The sequence below is a fragment of the Fulmarus glacialis genome, unplaced genomic scaffold, assembly GCF_000690835.1.
Source record: "Fulmarus glacialis isolate BGI_N327 unplaced genomic scaffold, ASM69083v1 scaffold7627, whole genome shotgun sequence".
Taxonomy (NCBI): Eukaryota; Metazoa; Chordata; class Aves; order Procellariiformes; family Procellariidae; genus Fulmarus; species Fulmarus glacialis.
Window position 1 is genome coordinate 15,056 of NW_009221206.1, and position 19,142 is coordinate 34,197.

Below are 19,142 nucleotides of genomic sequence, written 5' to 3' on the forward strand. Positions count from 1 at the left end.
AGTCTCACGGGGAAGCTTGCCAGCCATAAAAGAGCTGAAGAGCACTGCTGACCAAATAAAAACCCGTGCTGGCATGGAATAAAGTAAAACATGAACTACAGTTAACATAAAATAGGAAAAAAAAAAAAAAAAGTGAAAGAGGGAGAGCCTTAATCCATGAAAACTGCTGTTACTCTTGTTACAACTCTTTACTCCATTCTCTCTCTCACCGTGACACAATACGGTAAAACAATTCTAATTATGTAACAGGTCTCTGCTCTAAGATTTTGCAGCCAAGAGGGATAAACAAAAACACAGTAATACAACAAAGTAGAAGCTGGTATAATACAACACAGCACAAACAAATAGTGTTATAAGACCATTATATTTGGGAAGTCTCGTTTTTTAACTATCTTCCATAATTCTTTCCTTCCATGTTGTTCAAAGGGTTTGGTTAATGTTATATCAATAATCTAATATATCATTGTGTGACAGTAATTGTAATGATCACTTTTGGTCTGATTCAGACATTTTAATTCATCCTGAGAAAAGGGGTATATACTTGATCTAAATGAGAGTGCAAGAATCTGACCCAATATTAAATTGAATGTCAAGAATATTCCAGTTGTAAATCTAAACCTGCCTAATCAACTATCCCTTTCTCTCAAAAGGGTTATAAGCAAAACACCCACAAGCATTTTGACCTTTTCCCTTATGCTATTTTCTGTTTGCTAAGGAGCTCATTTCCCCTTCTAAAACAAATTTAGAGGTAAAAGATATGTTAAGCCAAAGAGTTAAGGGCATGAGCCTGTGTTCGTCTAATGATGGTAAAACACCGGGAGCTGACAGTGATGACATGCAATTTCTTGACCTACTCTGCATCATCTCTCTTTTTTTGCCTGCCCCTGCAGCTCTGGGTGACTTAGGGGCTCTTCTGCTGGTGATAGAAAGCTCTGTGCTCAGACTGCCAGCCCCCATGGGTGCAGCACCCGGCTGGTACAGCCAAGTAGCAAACTTCCAACTGGTCTTCTCCTTAGCTGGGGTTCGGGAGGATGCTATTCCATGAATAAATGAAAGTTTGCCTTACAGCAGAGAGGAAGAAAGAAAAGAGAGGGGAATACCTATAACCTCACTTAAGAGGGCACTGTGAGGGAATGGAGCCCGCCACTGTCAGCACAGGTCGCTGTGTAACTCTCTTGCCTTTGCATACGGCTTTGCTTCTCTCAACGCCCTAGAGAAACTGGACAAAACAAAGCTCAAAATGGGCAAACAATGGAAACTCTTTCTCTCTAATAAGAAATCAATGAAACATTTTTACAGACTGTAATTGAACATAAATCAAAAGTTTTCTTTCATCCTTCACCTAGGTACTCGATAGATCGAAATACAGACCTGGAGAGGTATTTCAATATTGATGCCAACAGTGGAGTCATTACAACTGCCAAATCTTTGGACAGGGAAACTAATGCTGTTCATAATATCACAGTTTTGGCTATGGAGAGTCGTAAGTAATAATTTAAAGATTTTATTGGCTGTTTATGTGTAAAACTTCAGGCTTGGTTGTGATCAGCTGCATTAGAGGAATTATGACAGTTTCAAACCATGGCAGATAAAAATAACTTCTTACTCAATGTAAAAGAAACCTATGTGATAAAAATTAAGAAATATAACAGATTAAGTATTTGCTCTTTCCTTTGCCTCACACCTTGTGTAGTCTTTTGACTTCTGAAAAACAAATACAAAGGAAGATGAAATATGTTAAGTCAGCAGTCTCAGCCCAAGTATCATTAGAGGAAAAGTGATATGAAATACAGAGGAGGAGCAGTTAGCCCATCTTAGTGATGGCAGTCGCTTAGAGTTGATTGCTGTGGGTCAGCCACAGCATTCTTAAAAATTAGGGAGGAAAGGGGATGTGAATGCTTGTGTGGTTTCACTTTCCTGACTTTAAGGTTAGACTGTAGAGGATATTTTGTACCTGGTATCTTTTCTGGTGTAAGATGAAAAGTGTTGAAGAATCGAACTCTTCAAGCACATACAAGAAGAATTCTGTTAATGCAAGTTTAAACATAAACTTGTTCAGCTCTGAATACATTCTGTGAAAAACTATAACTTTTTCCCTTTATCGTGAAAGAATTTATTTCTTCAAATTTCATCCTTATTACTACTCTATTGGGCTGTGATAATAAAAGAGTTATCAGTTCTCTTACCTGCTATTTTAAAAATCCTCACTTCTTGCTTTCAGTGAGGTTAATTTAATGTTTAACGTGAAAACTAACATTTATCATTTAGTGTCTATATGAGTTTATCTTGTATTCTCAGGAGCAGAATTTTGGTCTAGGAGGCCAGCATGGGAACCAAAAATTTTCCTGGGTAATAACAAAACTGACAAGGTAGCCAAGGGGCATACCTGACACAAGTGAGGGTCTAGGAGCACAACTAATACCTTCAATGCTTTAATTTATGTTCATGGCCTGCTTGGTTTTCAATAAGCTTAGATCAGCAGAGGAAAAAGTTGGTGTCAAAATTGCTTACTCCTCTGGTATTTCACATGTGGTATAAGAAACAAAAGAAAACACTTCATGATCTACATTTGGATGCATTGTTTAAATACTTATAATATTTACTAAAATGTGGTTGCAATACCTTATAAAAAGATAGATACATATTTGAAGGTTTGTAAGTTTTCCATTCTGCCCTGCTCTGTCACTAATATCAACACTTGTGGTAAAAAAAACCCCGCAATCTCTCTTTTCCCTGCTCCAAAACAGAAGTGTTATCTAGCAAAATAAGTATAGCACACACTGATATCCTTTATGCTTAGTCCAAAAATATCTACTGTTTAAGATTAAATTATTACATTGGACCCTGCACAGATTCATATTTTAGCATTGGTTTAAGAATGTGATTCATATTTAAGGTGTTCAACATGTTAATGACAGTGTTTAAATACTTAGTTGTGTGTGCTCTTTAAATACTTTGGGTTTTGCTTGAGAATACAGCTTCCTCTTTTTTTTTTTTCTGTTATACATAGCTGATGGAATTCTGGTTTTAACTTCTTAATAGCCTGATCAATCTAAATCGCAACAAAAATTTATTTAACCCGTAATAACCATGCTATTCCTGATATGAATAGTGTTGTTCTGGCAAGTTATACCCCTTGGTGATGGTTTTACATCATTTTGCTCTTACCCTTCCATATGATGCAATTCAATGCTGTGATTAGTGAGTTAGATTTTCAGTTTATCCCTGAGAGTAAAATCTTAGTTTAATTAAAGCATTTGGAAAACATAAACATTGTTTCCACTAGGTCCAGAAGATCAAGCCAAGATCTTCCTTTGTCCGTCTAAGAGGTATTGCAATTGATTTGACAAGTATATGAAAAAGGAGAATGCAAATGAAAAACGTACTGACCCAAAGAATAACTTGCAAGGAGCTCTTCTTGATTGTTTTGTTGGCTTCTTTTCCTATAGAGAATCCAGCACAGATTGGGAGAGGTTATGTAGCCATCACTATCCTTGACATCAACGACAATGCCCCTGAGTTTGCCATGGAGTATGAGACAACTGTCTGTGAAAATGCTCAACCTGGTCAGGTATGGCTTGACAGGTTTTTTATGTTTATTTTTATCAGATAGGCAGCCATTCTTTATGGAAGCCTGCCAGCTTTAAGATAAAATATAATCAGTTTATGGCAGTAAAAATGCTGCTTTGATGTGTAGCACAAGCAAATACTCATCAAATCCTAATATCTTCACCATACCACTGAAGAGAAAGACTCAGGTGTAAAAATTACATGCTGAAGGTACTGTTAAAATCTCTGGCTTTCTTATTGGTGTAACGGATGTGTTTTGCTAAACTCACCTAATTTTGAATAATATCAAGAATGCGTACTTCCTCCTAATTTTCCCTAACTGGGAAGTGGGAAGTCTTAACATGGAGGTTATTCTGAGACTGAAAGCCTACCATTCCTAAAATGAGTATATACTTCTATTTGCCTTAGGAAGTGTGGGCCATAAGGCCACAATTTCACAAGGGAGATGTATTCCTAACAAATTCCCCAGTGTTTTTAACTCCCCAAATGTCTTCCAAGTAGTCCTAGACTCAACTAAAAGTATCTGGTGTTGTTTATCCTTGGTGTCTCCCATATTTGGACTTTTCCGCTCTACTTCATAAGACACCAGGAAAAAAAAAAAATTCTCATTCTCTCTTCTGTCTCCCAGAAGACTAGTCAATATTTCACCCACATAGATCCCACATATTCCCTGGGAGGCTTTGCACTTTTGTGCCTTCTCCCAGAATATTGTCCTTCCTGTGGCAGATGTTGTTTATCGCACTTTTCAAAATCACAGCATAATTTAAATCCTCAACAGAAAACACTACGATTATTAGCTTGCGTTCACGAGAAACACAGAATGTATGTGCTCTTATTGGAGTATCTGTTTGTTTTCCCTGTGGTCTAGTCAGAACTGTTAGCTCTGAGTATTCATTCTTCATGGACTATAAGCAATGGTGACACTTCTTTTTTCTAGAAACAGATTTTGACAGAATTTTAGAAAATAAAATTGGAAAAATAGTAAAGATAATTAAAAAAAAAACCCAGAAAATATTAATATACTTATGAATTGTTTTTTCTTTTTCATGTCTTTACAAAAAATTAAATTAGTTAAAATGCTCAAAATCATAATCTCCTTGTGAAAGTTTATAATGCAACATTAACTGCAGCCATTGATAACTACATTAAGGGCCATGCAGAAGATACAGTTCTTCCACTGTTATGCAGTTTATACTTCCTGCCCTGGTGAATGACAGGACCTAACTTTCTCTGACTAACTTTTTCTGACAGGCCCTGCAGATCATTGCTTTTCGCCAATAAAGTTGGTACAGGGAAAGTAAAGGGTCGAGTCACATTTTAGTTTTAATATTGTCTGTACATGTTTAGGAGATTAGAAAAACAAAATGCAACATGAGCAGGACTCAAGAGACGGTTGAGACTTTGATAGGTAATAGAGGGGTTATGCAATGTACAGGTATCTATGCTTCTTCCCATTCCAAACGATGAAACCCCGGTGTATGTCAAAACAGGTCATCCAGAAAATCAGTGCAATTGATAAAGATGACCCACCAAATGGCCATCAGTTCTACTTCAGTTTAACAGCAGAGGCAGCAAATAACCACAATTTTACACTGCAGGACAACAAAGGTAAGGATATTTTGTTTGGGTAAATATTTACCACTAACACCTTTCATTTTGAATGTATTGTGCTGATTATAACCTACATAAACTTCTGTTCTGGTAAGGACATAAATTAAAGTACAATCAGCCTGCAAAATAATTTTATATGTAGATTATTTGTCAAGGGAATTAAGCTGTTGTTTGAATTGTTTAAAGCCTTGAGCCAAACAGAGCAGCTTCAAACTTTTTTTTTTTTTTTTTTTTTTTGTCCCAGAAGTCACTCTTCTCACTTTTTTTCTTTGTATTTATAGGTTTTTATCTAAATTAGATTTTACCTTGGGGCAGTGACTGAAAAATATCCAAGAATGCATGTTTTATTAATATAACTTAGGGCATAAAAAATGAGTGCACAGTAAATTGAGGGGTTCTTTTTTCATTTTAGAAAAACACATCTTTTCAGTAAGTCTACCACCTACTGAAGAATGCTTTTGATAATGGAAGCTGCCTACAATATTTACACAGACTTCTTATCACTATTTCCCCAAAGACTTACACAAAGACTCTCATTGACATCACATTTCTATTAGTCAAAATATCTGAGAACATGCTTCTAATTAGTGTTCTCTTTAGTTGCACTGCATAGTACGGCAGCTGGGCATGTATCAGTCAGTTTAGCTATTAGCTGAAGCAAATAGAACTAAATAGACATTATGTTATTTTTGCATTGCTCTTTTATAGATCAGTACTAAACCAAAGCTACAAAGTCATCCTTATTAATAAAATAAGAAAAAACAGACATATGGTGGACTAAAGGATACTGTTTATACAAACAGACTTTGAACAACATTCACTAAATATAACATGTGACCTAATAAAGTTCTTTCACACAGCTATTTATTGCCTTACCCTGCATGTAGTTACTGACATGCTTAATTTTCTTCACAGGAGCAGCTTGCAATTCAAAACTAGACTGTAATAGTAATAATGATCAAAACAATAAAAACACATTAGAATAAGACTCTATTCAGAAATCTGACATTGTTACAAGTACTGTTAAGTATTTAATGAAAAGACAGGCGCTGTTCCAGAGAACTTATAATTTGGAAAAAGTAATAATAGACTTTTGCAATGCCAGTAAAATCAATCGAATTACAAGACACAGCAGCAGTTGCCTCTTTCTATGTTAATTAATTTTATGCATATCTCATATAATGCTATATGAAGAAACGCTTGCATATATTGCCAGATAGGTCATAACAGATGACACAATAGGATAACTTTACAGGACTATTGATATAATGTCTATAAATAGATAGATAAGCAGATAGATAGATAGACAGACCGACCGACCGACCTTTTCTATACATTCTAGGAGATGTAACTCCCTACCTCTCAGGAGCTGTCAACCTGTATTGAACACAGTGAGTTTTGCACATATTTTCTGGAACACATGGACTTTTTAATCACCCAACTCAGAGCAACATTGAACCACACATGTTAGATTGATTATATTAGTCATCTTGACTCTCAGATGAGACTGAAAACAAGTGCATGTTTTTGTTACATGTGTAATTACTTGTATTTGTGCTCCAACTGTTTTTTTTTTTGGCATTCAAAAAATATTTCATTGGTCTTCAGAACTTATTCTCCTATTAATATGTCCATTACTTCCATTAATATGATATCTATATCTGTAAATAATTGAAATAGACCCTTGGAAATGAGACCTGAAACAGATATATAGATATTTAATCTGATCACTGAAGGGTGATTTTTTCTTTTTTATAATTATCTCATCTTCAACTATCTATCAAGAGTGTGGAACTGTGAGCTTAACTAAAACTGAATAGACCTCTGCAATTTTGAAACAGTCTTTTGTGGAAAATAGAAATGTGTTTTTTTAGTTGAGTATCATTTCTCAGCTTATCCTATCTCTACAGCTTCAAAAATGTGCAACCAGGAAAGATAAACTTGTTGAAATAATATAAATGTGTTTACAAAGTCTTTTAAGTGAAAGACTGTATTATTTATAGGCTTGTGTTTTAGAAAGATCATGTATTTTATATTTATCTTTTTATTCCTTTATCTAGATAACACTGCAACAGTATTAACCAGAAGAAATGGGTTCCGAAGACAGGAACAATCTGTTTTCTATTTGCCAATATTCATTGTGGACAGTGGATCACCTTCACTTAGTAGCACTAATACCCTCACCATCAGAGTCTGTGATTGTGATGCAGATGGTATTGCTCAGACATGCAATGCAGAAGCATATATCTTGCCTGCAGGACTTAGCACTGGAGCCCTGATAGCAATATTGGCTTGTGTCTTGACACTGCTAGGTACGTCTTCTTCCTGTTACCCTTATTTTCCATTCAACGTATAGTAAGTAGCAATATATATATGTGTGTGTGTGTGTATGTATATATTCCTCTGTCCACACACAGAAATGATAACTTCCCCCCCCCCCCCCCCAGCCCGATTTCTGTAAACAAGGACACCTAACATTCCAGGCAGAACAGCATTTTCTATCATGAGCCACACAAAACCTTTAGTTTTGGATTTTCAAGTTCAGATACTTTGTTTCTATGTCAAGCTGCCTCCAGATATATATATGAAATAATAGTAAAAGAAAAAAAGATGGCTTGCATCAAATGTAATATTTAAGAGATACACAATGCAGTTTATGGAAGTATTTGGTTTAGCATACTCACTGTATAACCAGTATCAATGTGTGTCCCTTTTTCAGAGATATAGTTATTTTTAAACATTTATTGATTTGCATAGAACAAAAGACATTCAGAAAATACAACAGATGTAATTTACTGATGGGAATCATCCTATTTAATTGAACATCTTCTACAGAATGATGTTTTGTTACTTCTGCAACTGGTAACACAGTTGGATTTTACGTTGTGCAGTGAAACTGCAACTAGATAAAAGACAGTGGAAAACAGTGGAAGAGTGTCAACATCCTAGTTTGGTTAGCATTTCTCATTTCATGCCAGGTCCTTAAACAAAATGACTACATGGTAGTAGTAAAGGCCCAAATCAAGGAGTAAAGATGAAGAATCACCCTGCATCTGCAGGTGATGGTGAGCAGGTGCAGGATGCAGGTGAACAAAAGTGCAGTTTTGCTTATTGTCAGAAGGATCACATGTTAATAAGGGTACCGATTCAACACAAGAATTTTCTTGAGTGTTGTTATCAATGGAGAGATTTTTCTATTCTCTGGCTGTACATATCAGTCTAAGAGAAAGGGGAAGACCATAGTCTCCTCAGGTTGGTATAATCCCAGTGGTGATTTATCTGTCACTGTTATCCAAGTAATCTGAATAGATCAAATCAAGAGACTTTTGTCCACACTTCTGTTCATGGCAATATTTCAACAATGTATAGATTTCTCTTCTTATTGACTTTGATTCACCTCACTGTAAACCATTAGAAGGAAATGTCCCTTCTGCTACAAACATTTCTAAAGGACTCAAAAAAGGAAATCCTCTTGCACTGTTGTTACAGAGTAAGAAAAATCACTACCTCTGCAATGAGCCCAACCGACTTACTCAATAGCTATGCATGCATAGGAGGTAGCATTTCCAGAGTTTTCCATCTTTGTGACAAAAAAACCTAACAACATAAGTTTGTTTAAACTCACTCAACACATGCTTACGCCTAGGTTTAAGGAAAAATGGAAGGGAATGATTGCCAAAAGTTTTAATGAACATTTTTTAAATACCATTTTTCTACTAGCATTTCTAGGCCATTTACACACCCAAATGAACTTTATTTGGACATGAAGCTAAATGGTAGAGTGCAAAAAAATGTACGAAAGATTCTCGTATCAACTGGCATTGGCATCAGTGGAAAAACACCCATTTAAAAATTTGGTCCAATGTACTTAAGAAGAAAAGTTCTGTAATAGGAATTCACTTCATCCCAAACTGAAATGTCACCATTTCTGTTATATATAAAAAGAGAGTTTCTGAATATTACATAAGAAACTACTGTAGATACAACACAGACTGGCCTGGGCATAAGGTTTTCTTAAATAGGTGCCATATATCTTAAAGAAGAGCATTGAGTGGAAACACAGCATGTTACCATGCAATAACTTGCTTATACTACTCATTACACCAGGCTTCAAATACAACCAATAAATCAAGAAACCTGAGTTTTCATTCTGGTCATTTTTAGAGTGTGTCGAACAAACATTTGGTAAAGAATTGAGGATAAGGTCTCTGAACATAGTGTTTGAATAATGGGCTGTGCACTGAAGAGGAATCTGGCATATGACCACCTTGCCATTGATTTTACTTGTCAAAGAATTGGACTTCCAAATACAACTGTCCAAATGCATCACCACTGTTTATCCAAATAGACATTTGTATGTGCTGTCATCATGTCCTATCTAAATTGTTCCTCTTGGGTACAGTTCAAAGCTGCAGACACAGTTTAGGCCATGTTTGTATGCTAACGATGGCTTTGAGTCCTGCATTTTGGTACTGTATCCTGCTGCTGTTTTGTTCCCAGCCAGGTGCCAGTCTTCACAAGGAAGAGGTGTGTAAGCATCACTGCTGCCCAGTGAAACCCCAGTCAAGTGTTGTCGCTTGTCTGGTCCCAGAGCCTTTCTTCTTCTCTCATTTGTTCCTAGAAGACATTTGCTGGGATCAGCTGAATGGTAGTACTGCTAGGAATTTACTTTCTCCTTTTTCCCTTTTTCTTTTCACAACCTGAGAAAAAATCCTGAAAATCCACTAGCACAGCATAAAAAATAGGCTTCAGCTGTTGGCAAGTGGTTCCAGGGCTGGGACCAAGGGATGCACCTTTTTGTGTAAGAGTTTATCAGTGAAAAGAGGAGACAGGCTACCGGATCAAATTTTTTTCTGACCCAAGATTAACAGGCAGTGCAAATCCAGTCACATTCATCAATGTCATCTCAGTGTGAGTGCCAGCTGAAAAGTGGAGGAGGTATGAGATTTACATAAACATCATGGATACATGTATTCTGGCACTAGTGTCTTGAACTCCCAACAAGCTCTTACCTTCTTAAAATTATTATGATGTACTTTGATATTTGTTCTTGCCCCATACATCCCTTTGTCTAATAAATAACCATTTGTCTTGACCAAGACTCAGATTGTCTCAGTGGGATTTCTTAAGTGTTATTCTTTTTACTTGAGCAACCAATCAATTTTAGATAAGCACAATTTTTTCACTGACATTAAGAAGGAAGAATGTTGCTAAATCATACTAATTCATTATAATTGCATGTAACATGATGTAGATTACTTATTCAAACTAAAATAATTTTAAAGTTAAAAACATCTTACCAAAATCTTTTCCCCTCTTCATATTGACTGATGGAGATCAAATTCTAAATTTTATTCCACAAGAAAGTTTCAGTACTTTGTTAATTACTCAAAACATCTTTATAATTATTCACTCTGCAGTGAGGTTATGTTTTAAAGAAAAAATTTTATTCTATAAAAAGTATATGAAAAGATAGTTTTTATTCATTTTAGACTGTACATAATTTTTATAGCAGTAAGTAAGATTTTTTTAAGTCCTCTGAAAAATATATGTTACTTTAATTCAAGGTAATTTGTTTTTCGGTTAGCATCTTCCAGACGCAGTAATTGCTTTTGTAACAAGTGTTTAGCATAAAATGCATACATAAAATTACATGAAAAAAGAATGTTCACGTGTAGATAACCCAATCATATTTGAGAGGCTAAAGATTTTCTTTGTTTTGAAACAATGGAAAGCTAGGTTGACATAATGCTTTTTAATGATTTTTGTCTTCCATACATCTGAATATAATCTATTAGTACCACCAATATTCTTGGAAACACTAAAAAAAGCCTCCTAATAGTGTGGTACTAGAGTTTACAAGTTAATAATACATTGATTAAACTTCAAAATACAGATTTAAATTATTATTTTTTCAGATGAAAGATGAGGAATTTGTCATTATCGCAATACCTACAAGAATCCAATTAAATCAGCACACATAATTGTGTGATTTGTAAAGAAGAAACAGTCCTAGTCATAAGGATCTTATTCTCTAAATAGGTAGAATGTGTACAGAATGTGACTATGTAGTATGTGTGGTGTTTGGTCTTGCAGTTTTAAAAGCGATAAATCTAGAACCGTTTTAGTTTGGGGGTATCCAAACTAAGTAATTTAAAAGGTGGTTGAGTGTGCAATGCAGAAGCTGTTTTCTGAAAGTTATAAAGCCTATTAGGGTCACTCAGTCTGGACATTTAAAGGTCACAGCCACTTTGCAAATATCAATCCAAACTGATTAAACACCAGTTATATATGAAGTCTGTTAACTGGGAATTAAATGCAGGTTCCCTGAGTCTTGGCCTCTGTAATCCCCAAAATTCATCTGACTGTACTGGCAACAGCAAGGTATAACTAAATAGGTTATTAGTGTGCTGCTTAGATGGCTGAGGATCTCCAATCTTGAGCTTTATGAATCATGACACACCTAAGGCATAAACCAATGTGCAGATTTACTCGCAGCTGATGCAGCTTATTGCCATAGTAAATGCCAGGCTTAGGGGTGTAGCGTATACAAGGCATGATAATGTTTGTGATTTAGCTCTGTCCCTTACTGTATAGATCTGCATGTAGTCTTCTCCCTCAGGTTGTCTCAGGGTTTTTATGGCTTCCTTACAATTATGTTGGAGTTGCCTTGAGTACAACAGGAAAGATTAATACTAAAACAGAGAAATATGCTCAGGTGACCTAAACCTGACTTTTTACAGAGCATACCAAAATGGAAATTTCATAATAATTCCATAAAACACACTGCAAAATGGCAAAGCAAAAATTCACTCTTGTATTCAAAGGTGTTTGTTTAAAGACTGATTTAGGAGAACTGAAACTACTGATATTATCATTACATCTGTACTGACACAAGGATAAAACTACCACAGCCAATATAAATACAAATGACATTTTCTCTTGGCTACTGTACCTGTTAGACAAAATCAACATTTCTAACAATTCAGATAAATCAGAACAAAAAGGTTAGTTTAGATCTATCTTTATTAGTTCTGGTTATTCAGTCTTTATAATCAGTTACTTCTAATATCGATTGGTTTATTTATTTGTTAAATCACATATGGAATCAGTATTACTATTTAATCCCTTTAGCACGAGTTCGGTGTACCAGCATGGAGCCAAACTAATGGCCTCAATGTGCAATACGTATGTCCTTAAAGCTTTTCCATTTTATTATTTCTTTTCTAAAAAGCATAAAATTTCATAAAATTAGGTTTTCTATATGTCCAGCCAGTCACTAATTACTGACTTAATTTCTGCTTTTGTGATAAATGTAGGAAAAAAACCCACCACGACTTAATGAAAAATGAATAAGCTTTAAAACCATTTGCACTTGATTTAGATATCATTGAAATTTGTTTTGGTCTTGTATTCATCTCTGCAGTTCCTGCAATGTGGCTAAAGATTTTTTCATTTAGAGGTTAAACTTTACTGTTCATAGCTGCTGGAAAGGCTAGAAATTAATAATCTCATAAAGCCATCTAAATGTTAAAATATTTAACCTTTAGAAAGTCTCCATATTTTTCTTGGCTTCAAGCAAGTGTGAGATGTACAAGGAATACTATATAAAACATTCATTGTATCTTGACTTTTATTGTACCTTTAGGCGGACCTGCCTACTAAGTTTCATATTTTTCACTTATTTAACTTTCAAAATGAAGTATGTTAAAAGGCACAGTGGTGTGAAAATGCATTTACACTTGAGTAAAGGAAATTATTAGCTGCTTACTTCTATGGCAATAAATATCATGGCAGTAAATGTTAAAAATAATAATTAAAAATTTATGTCAACAGCAATCTTGGCTTAAATGTATATCTGTACTGTCAGCAAGCCGGTTTGTCTTTCACTTTAAAATATATTTTATAATAAGGAAAAACATTAAGAGTGGAGTGCAATTGTCTCTATGATGACAATTTTATGTTCTCTGCTGTATAATTTACAGCTCAATCTGTATTATATAAATATCAGAATGTTTTGAAATTTCACAAAAGCCACTTTAAAGGTCAAAATCTTATGTTGTCAAACTGCTTATGTAAATATTGTTCAAAGCAAAATGCCCAAACTAGTGGCTTCTGAATTCAATACATAAAGCATGAATCAGGGAGATGCCAGGGGCAAAAAAGTGAGAGAGTGATGCCGATGCTGCAGCAATATAGAGTCACAAGGCATCTGTTAGTAGATAGATCATTAAATGTGTGCCTGGTAGCTACTGAAAAAAGGGGAAAAAATATTGCCTAATATAATTTTCAAAAAGTTTAGAAAAAAATTGAACTTGTTCTAGTTTTATTTTTAGACATACGTGGCTCCAAAGGAAAATAAAAAGAATTGCAGAAAGTCCACCTTTAAAGTCATTTTATGCTTTAGCCAATTCCAAATAGTACCATAATGTCTGTAGACATATGATACAGTTTTCTGCATCTACAGTCTCTGAATGACTGGTTTATTCTAACCAAGTGATCCCAATATTAAATCATGCCTCACGATGACTAGATTGATACTGATTTTAAAAATTCCTTCATGAGGAGAAGGGCTTTCAAGAACGGGAGTCCTACATCATACAACTTATGTATGTCACTTTTGAGACTACCTAGGGAAGCTCAAGCTTAATTTTATCTATATCAGCTCGTGCTTTTCCATATGTTTATACAGCATTTAGTTGGCATATCTAAGTACTGTAAGTAAAGATTGTAAACCTTAGACATATGAATGCATATAATCACATATTCTTAAGATTAAAAATAAACATAAAATCAGAAGAGATTAATTGAATGTGGAATGACACTTACTTTTCAACGTAGTGGTTTTTTTACAGTCATAGCGATGCCTGCTATTTTCTAGGAGTATCATTAACTCAGCAAATGTTATCCAGATGCTACAATATAGTATTAATCATCTTCTAGGAGGATGATTCACACTCCATCATGTCCCACAGATGGATGCAATATTCACATTATTGGTTCCATATTTTGTGTGTCAGCAATGATGTTTCTCTATCAAAACTGTATTTGAAAAAGAGGAGCCTTGAGTTAGTTTCTCCCGGTTCTTTTGGCTGTCACTGCAGTTTAGTATTAGCTTTCAAGCTGAAAGAAACTTTAAGGATTAAAATTAAAAAAATAATTACATATCTAGCACTGGCTGATCCAATAAACTCCAGCCCTAGCAGATCTCATTAGATGTAATTCATAAACCTTAAGTACAGTACTTTGAACTTTATAGGAAAGTGAGGTCTTATATAGAGATACTTTTAATCCATGAACTAAGATAGTCTTATTTTACACATTGCTTAACAATTCAGTGTTCTCCAATCTACGATTTTTAATTTTTTTTCCCCAGCAAAGATTGGCCATACACTTTAATTCAGTCACTTTCCAAACCATGGTTGTTAAATTCTATTCGGTTACTTTATGGATGTGGTTTTATCACTTGGGCAATTAAGAGTTCAAGAAAAGGTCTTTTTTTTATTTCATGGCTGTGAGATTTTAATAGTCAGACTGAACCAGTCCTAAAATTTATGGTCAGCAGACAGCATTGGATATAGAATTAGAGACGAAGACGTTAATCCAGAATGGTTTTGGAAATAGATTCTTTAACGTCTAAAAAGCTTATGGTTTAAAAGCTTTTTCAGAACCTGTTAGGTTTCAAAACTAACTGCATAAATTGCCTGCTATTTCCTTGGGACTTTGCCATATAAATTAATGAGTACTTCCACCACTAGGAAAAATATGAGGAAACTTTAGCATTGCTAAAACTCCAGTCTTTCTGTGTTCCAGTTCTTGTCTTGCTGATTGTCACCATGAGGCGACGGAAAAAAGAGCCCCTCATTTTTGATGAAGAGAGAGATATCAGAGAGAACATTGTCAGGTATGATGATGAGGGTGGTGGAGAAGAAGACACTGAGGCTTTTGACATGGCTGCCTTGAGAAACCTCAACATTATTCGAGACACCAAGACCAGAAGGGATGTGACACCTGAGATTCAGTTCTTGAGCAGACCAACTTTTAAAAGCATCCCAGATAATGTCATTTTTAGGGAATTTATCTGGGAAAGACTAAAAGAAGCTGATGTGGACCCCTGCGCGCCACCTTATGACTCCCTGCAGACATACGCATTTGAGGGGAATGGCTCGGTGGCAGAGTCGCTCAGTTCTTTAGATTCGATCAGCTCAAACTCTGACCAGAACTACGATTACCTCAGTGACTGGGGCCCTCGCTTTAAAAGGCTTGCAGATATGTATGGGACTGGACCAGACTGCTTATACTCATAGCCTTGGAATCTTTCTCTGAAAATGCACTGAAGAATACTAAACCAGAAAACTCAACCTTACAGACTGAAGAAAGTTGTAAATATTTCTTCATTTTTAACCTTTTAGGTTTTTTTGCCTTGGTGGAACATATCTTCGTTAGACTTGTACTAGGGACTGCACTGACCACAGAGATTATGAACATTTGGTGGCATTTTTGATAAAATGAAATGCTCAGCCAGGTTCAAATAGATAGCAACCCCCAGATACCTGCAGAGGCAACTCACTTTCAAGAGTATGTTATGCACTGTGACCTCAATGAGCCAATGATACTCTGCAGATGCCTTTGCAGTATTGCTATATCTACAACACAGAGTCTCTGGTATGAGATAAGTATAAGAAGAAACAAATTTACAAATATAATATAACATTCAATACAACATTACAATATATAGTACTTACAGATGCAAGGGGTTTTTTAACAATTTTTTTTTACAGTGTTGCATGAAGCTTGCTAGGCCAAAAGCAGAAGGACAGACATGAAGACAAACAAAAGCCCGGCAGATCATTTTTTTGCTTCTCCCTGTTTGTTCTCAGAGCTATTTAATTAGAAGTGTCTGTAATTTTCTGGGTAGTTTTATGAAAAATTACTGTTTGTACTAAGAAATTCCACAATGTTTGTCATCAACTTACTGAAGTAGTTTACAAACCACATAAAATGAGAAATATGGAGGGATATTCTTTTGGTTGAAAAGTTTTGTGATGCCCATGTAGGTATAGAAAAGCTGTTGCTATCTATTTGCTATTTTTTATTATCTCTTCTGATTTGTACAGGAGAATTTATCCTTTTTTATTATTATTTCACATAAAGTGTTATATTTATTTTGGAGCTCAAATCTCCACTAAATTCAGGTCCATTTTACTGCCTCATGGTATTAGACTTGTCAGAACATGCTGATTTTTCTCCAGTCTCAGAAATATGTAGGAAATGAAGCATGGAAATGGAAAAATTACAGTAAAGCAATCTCACCCGCCATTCATCTCTCAGAAAGGAGCGCAGCTACAAGGACATGCAGTTGTTCTTCTGAACCATTACAAAGTCTGAGACATTTAAATAAAACATTTGTACATTGGATTTTTGGAAAGAAGACTACAGAGGTGGCTGGGAGTGTCTTTAATGCAAGATTTAATTTTCAAGGTTAAACATGCTGTATGCTTCAAAGACTTGCTTTTCTCCTTCCCCTTCTCTTTTGCTGCTGATGAATCACAGTAAAAGACTCTTTTAAATTTCTTTCTTATGCTAAGCAATGTAATGCCATTAACTCCAGAAATCATCTTTAGATCCTGCTGCACATAAGTATTTTTCCCCAAAGGTGTTAACTCACTACACATAACTTCTACGTTGGTTCAGGAGTGCCAAAACAGAAGGACAACTGCTGTTGGTTAAAATACTGTACGATTTTGAAGTAGGATTTCTTAAATAAGACAACTTTTTTATGATTCTGACAATATTTATACTTCATCTTTCATGATTTATTACTAGATAATAAGGCATATATTCAAGTAAAATAGTGTTTTAAAGTATTATTTCAGATTGTTTTGTTTTAGATAATCTATAGATGGGTTCCTAAGTTAGAATCTGCTCCTGCAAACTTTTTGCTTGTACCTAACTTGAAATGACTTGACTTGCCTGCAATTACTGAGAGGCGTACAGAATTTTTTGCAGGACTGTGTGTGTGAATAGAAGGTACTCCACAGAGGATGATGTTAAAAGTACTTCTTTCTGAAAGAAGGATCCTCTTACTAAAATCCTAATGTATGGGTGACACCAGGTTGGGAGATGGGAATTATCATTAATGCTTTGTAATTTTTGTAGCCCAGCATTATCAATTAACTATGTGAAAGTGGCCTTCAGCTCCATCAGAGAAAACAAAATAATTTTAATCATCTGCAACATATTTAATTTGAGTTACATTTTGGTAGACAATAATGGTTTCATAATTCAGTAGATTTGCTTCTAGCTGTATTAAATATATATATATAGGTGTGTGTATATATATATATATATACAGATTTTGTAATGGAACTGAAAGATGTTGCCCATGACTTTTAGTCATACATGTAAGATTTTCAATAAAAAATTTTAAAAAAACCAAAATGAACCACATGTATGCAGTTTAATGAGAGCGAGATATGCTGCAGGAGTTAAGCAGGTATTAAATCAGCAAGGTGCTGAGAGAACAGTTTTTTATTAATCTCCTTGTTGTTTGTGGGAAGATAATTCATGCAGTCGGATTAAGATGTCAAAAATGCTGATTTTAGCATATAACACTCAAAGGAGATTTAAATATGATTTAGAGTAAACAACACAATTCCCTTGCTTTTCCACCCTCTATAGCTGTAAAGAACCAAAAAGCTGCCCTGTTATGAAGCTATGTTAAGGTGGGTTTTTTTGGTGTGTTTTCTATGGAAAGAAATATGCTCTATTTTAATGCCATAAAAATGCTTGCATATACATGTTTTCTGTTGCACAATTCTAAAATAATTGAGTAAATTTGTTGTTACATTATATATGCTTACCTATTGATTATATTATTGCAGTAAGAAAGAAAGGCGGAAATCCCTTACATTTGATGACAGATATTACTGTAGTATATACATATGGTCTGCATAATACACATACTATATAATGCTCTCCATAAGTTACCATGACTATAGGTTTTCACAGCTTATAATCTGATTCAAATTCTTTCTTTGAGTGTTATTTATACTGCATAGCCCGATGTCATAAAGTATATTCTACTGACTAACCAGTGTAAAATATAAGACATATTTTCTCTGTCCTGGAAAGGTTATGAAATTATTTGAGCAAATTAATTAGAAAGGCCTTTTAAAAAGAATTCTCATTTTATTTATTTATTTCACTTTCTGAATTGCTCCAGTATCTAACTAAAGGCCACAAGTCCTCCTTAAAAAGTATGTCAAACTTTACAACCACTCCCATGTTATAGTGAAATGCCTTCTACCATATGACAACTGAATAGGCCTATTTTAAATTGAGATTTCCAAGAGCCTTGAAAAGCGTATGGTTTTAAGAATGCTACTAAAAAAATCCACGTAAAGTTAACCCATTTGAAGAAGATTTAAGGCAAGGCTCCTTACTCTGCTTTGACCAGTGTAAAATCTACTGAATTCCACAGAGTTAAACAGTGGGCATTCTGACTTACATTTTTTATTCAAAACAATAGACTTAGTTTACTTACTCTATTAACTTATATCCCCACTAAGACGTAGCACAGGCTTTTGTAAGCCCACTAATTCTGATGGCTGGGTTAATACAATCATTGCAGGACTCATGAAATTTGATGATACTAACCGAAACCTCTCTTTCTCCCTAAGAAATTCGGGGAAAAAAAATTGCTTCCTTTTTACTTGTTGTTTTCTTTGTTGTTTTGACAGGGGAATTTCCCTTTAAAATTAAGATATTTTCTCAGTTATTTTATCCTATTTACCCTTTGGTGCTGCACTCATCAATAACAAAATATTTCCCACCCTTTTTTCTTTTTAGAGCTTTTGGATGAAAGCATGTTACAAAATATAAAATGGCAGCATTTTATTTTTATGGACAAGTACTCTTGTATGATACGAAGAAAAGAATAGTCTGTCATTCTGTGAAAG

The 19,142-nt window shown here is 34.8% G+C and overlaps 1 protein-coding gene across 1 annotated transcript in view; it reads left to right on the top strand.

The window, feature by feature from the left end:
* The window catches only part of CDH7 (cadherin 7, type 2), a gene marked incomplete at its 5' end in the record, with an annotated part of 29,576 nt that extends 14,024 nt beyond the window's left edge, over window positions 1-15,552 (top strand). Inside the window, 5 exons of the mRNA XM_009581004.1 lie at window positions 1,347-1,483; window positions 3,450-3,571; window positions 5,061-5,178; window positions 7,242-7,493; window positions 14,995-15,552. Of these exons, the coding sequence (XP_009579299.1) occupies window positions 1,347-1,483; window positions 3,450-3,571; window positions 5,061-5,178; window positions 7,242-7,493; window positions 14,995-15,488 (1,123 nt within the window). The remainder of the gene's footprint in view (window positions 1-1,346; window positions 1,484-3,449; window positions 3,572-5,060; window positions 5,179-7,241; window positions 7,494-14,994) is intronic.
* Window positions 15,553-19,142: the final 3,590 nt, after the last annotated feature.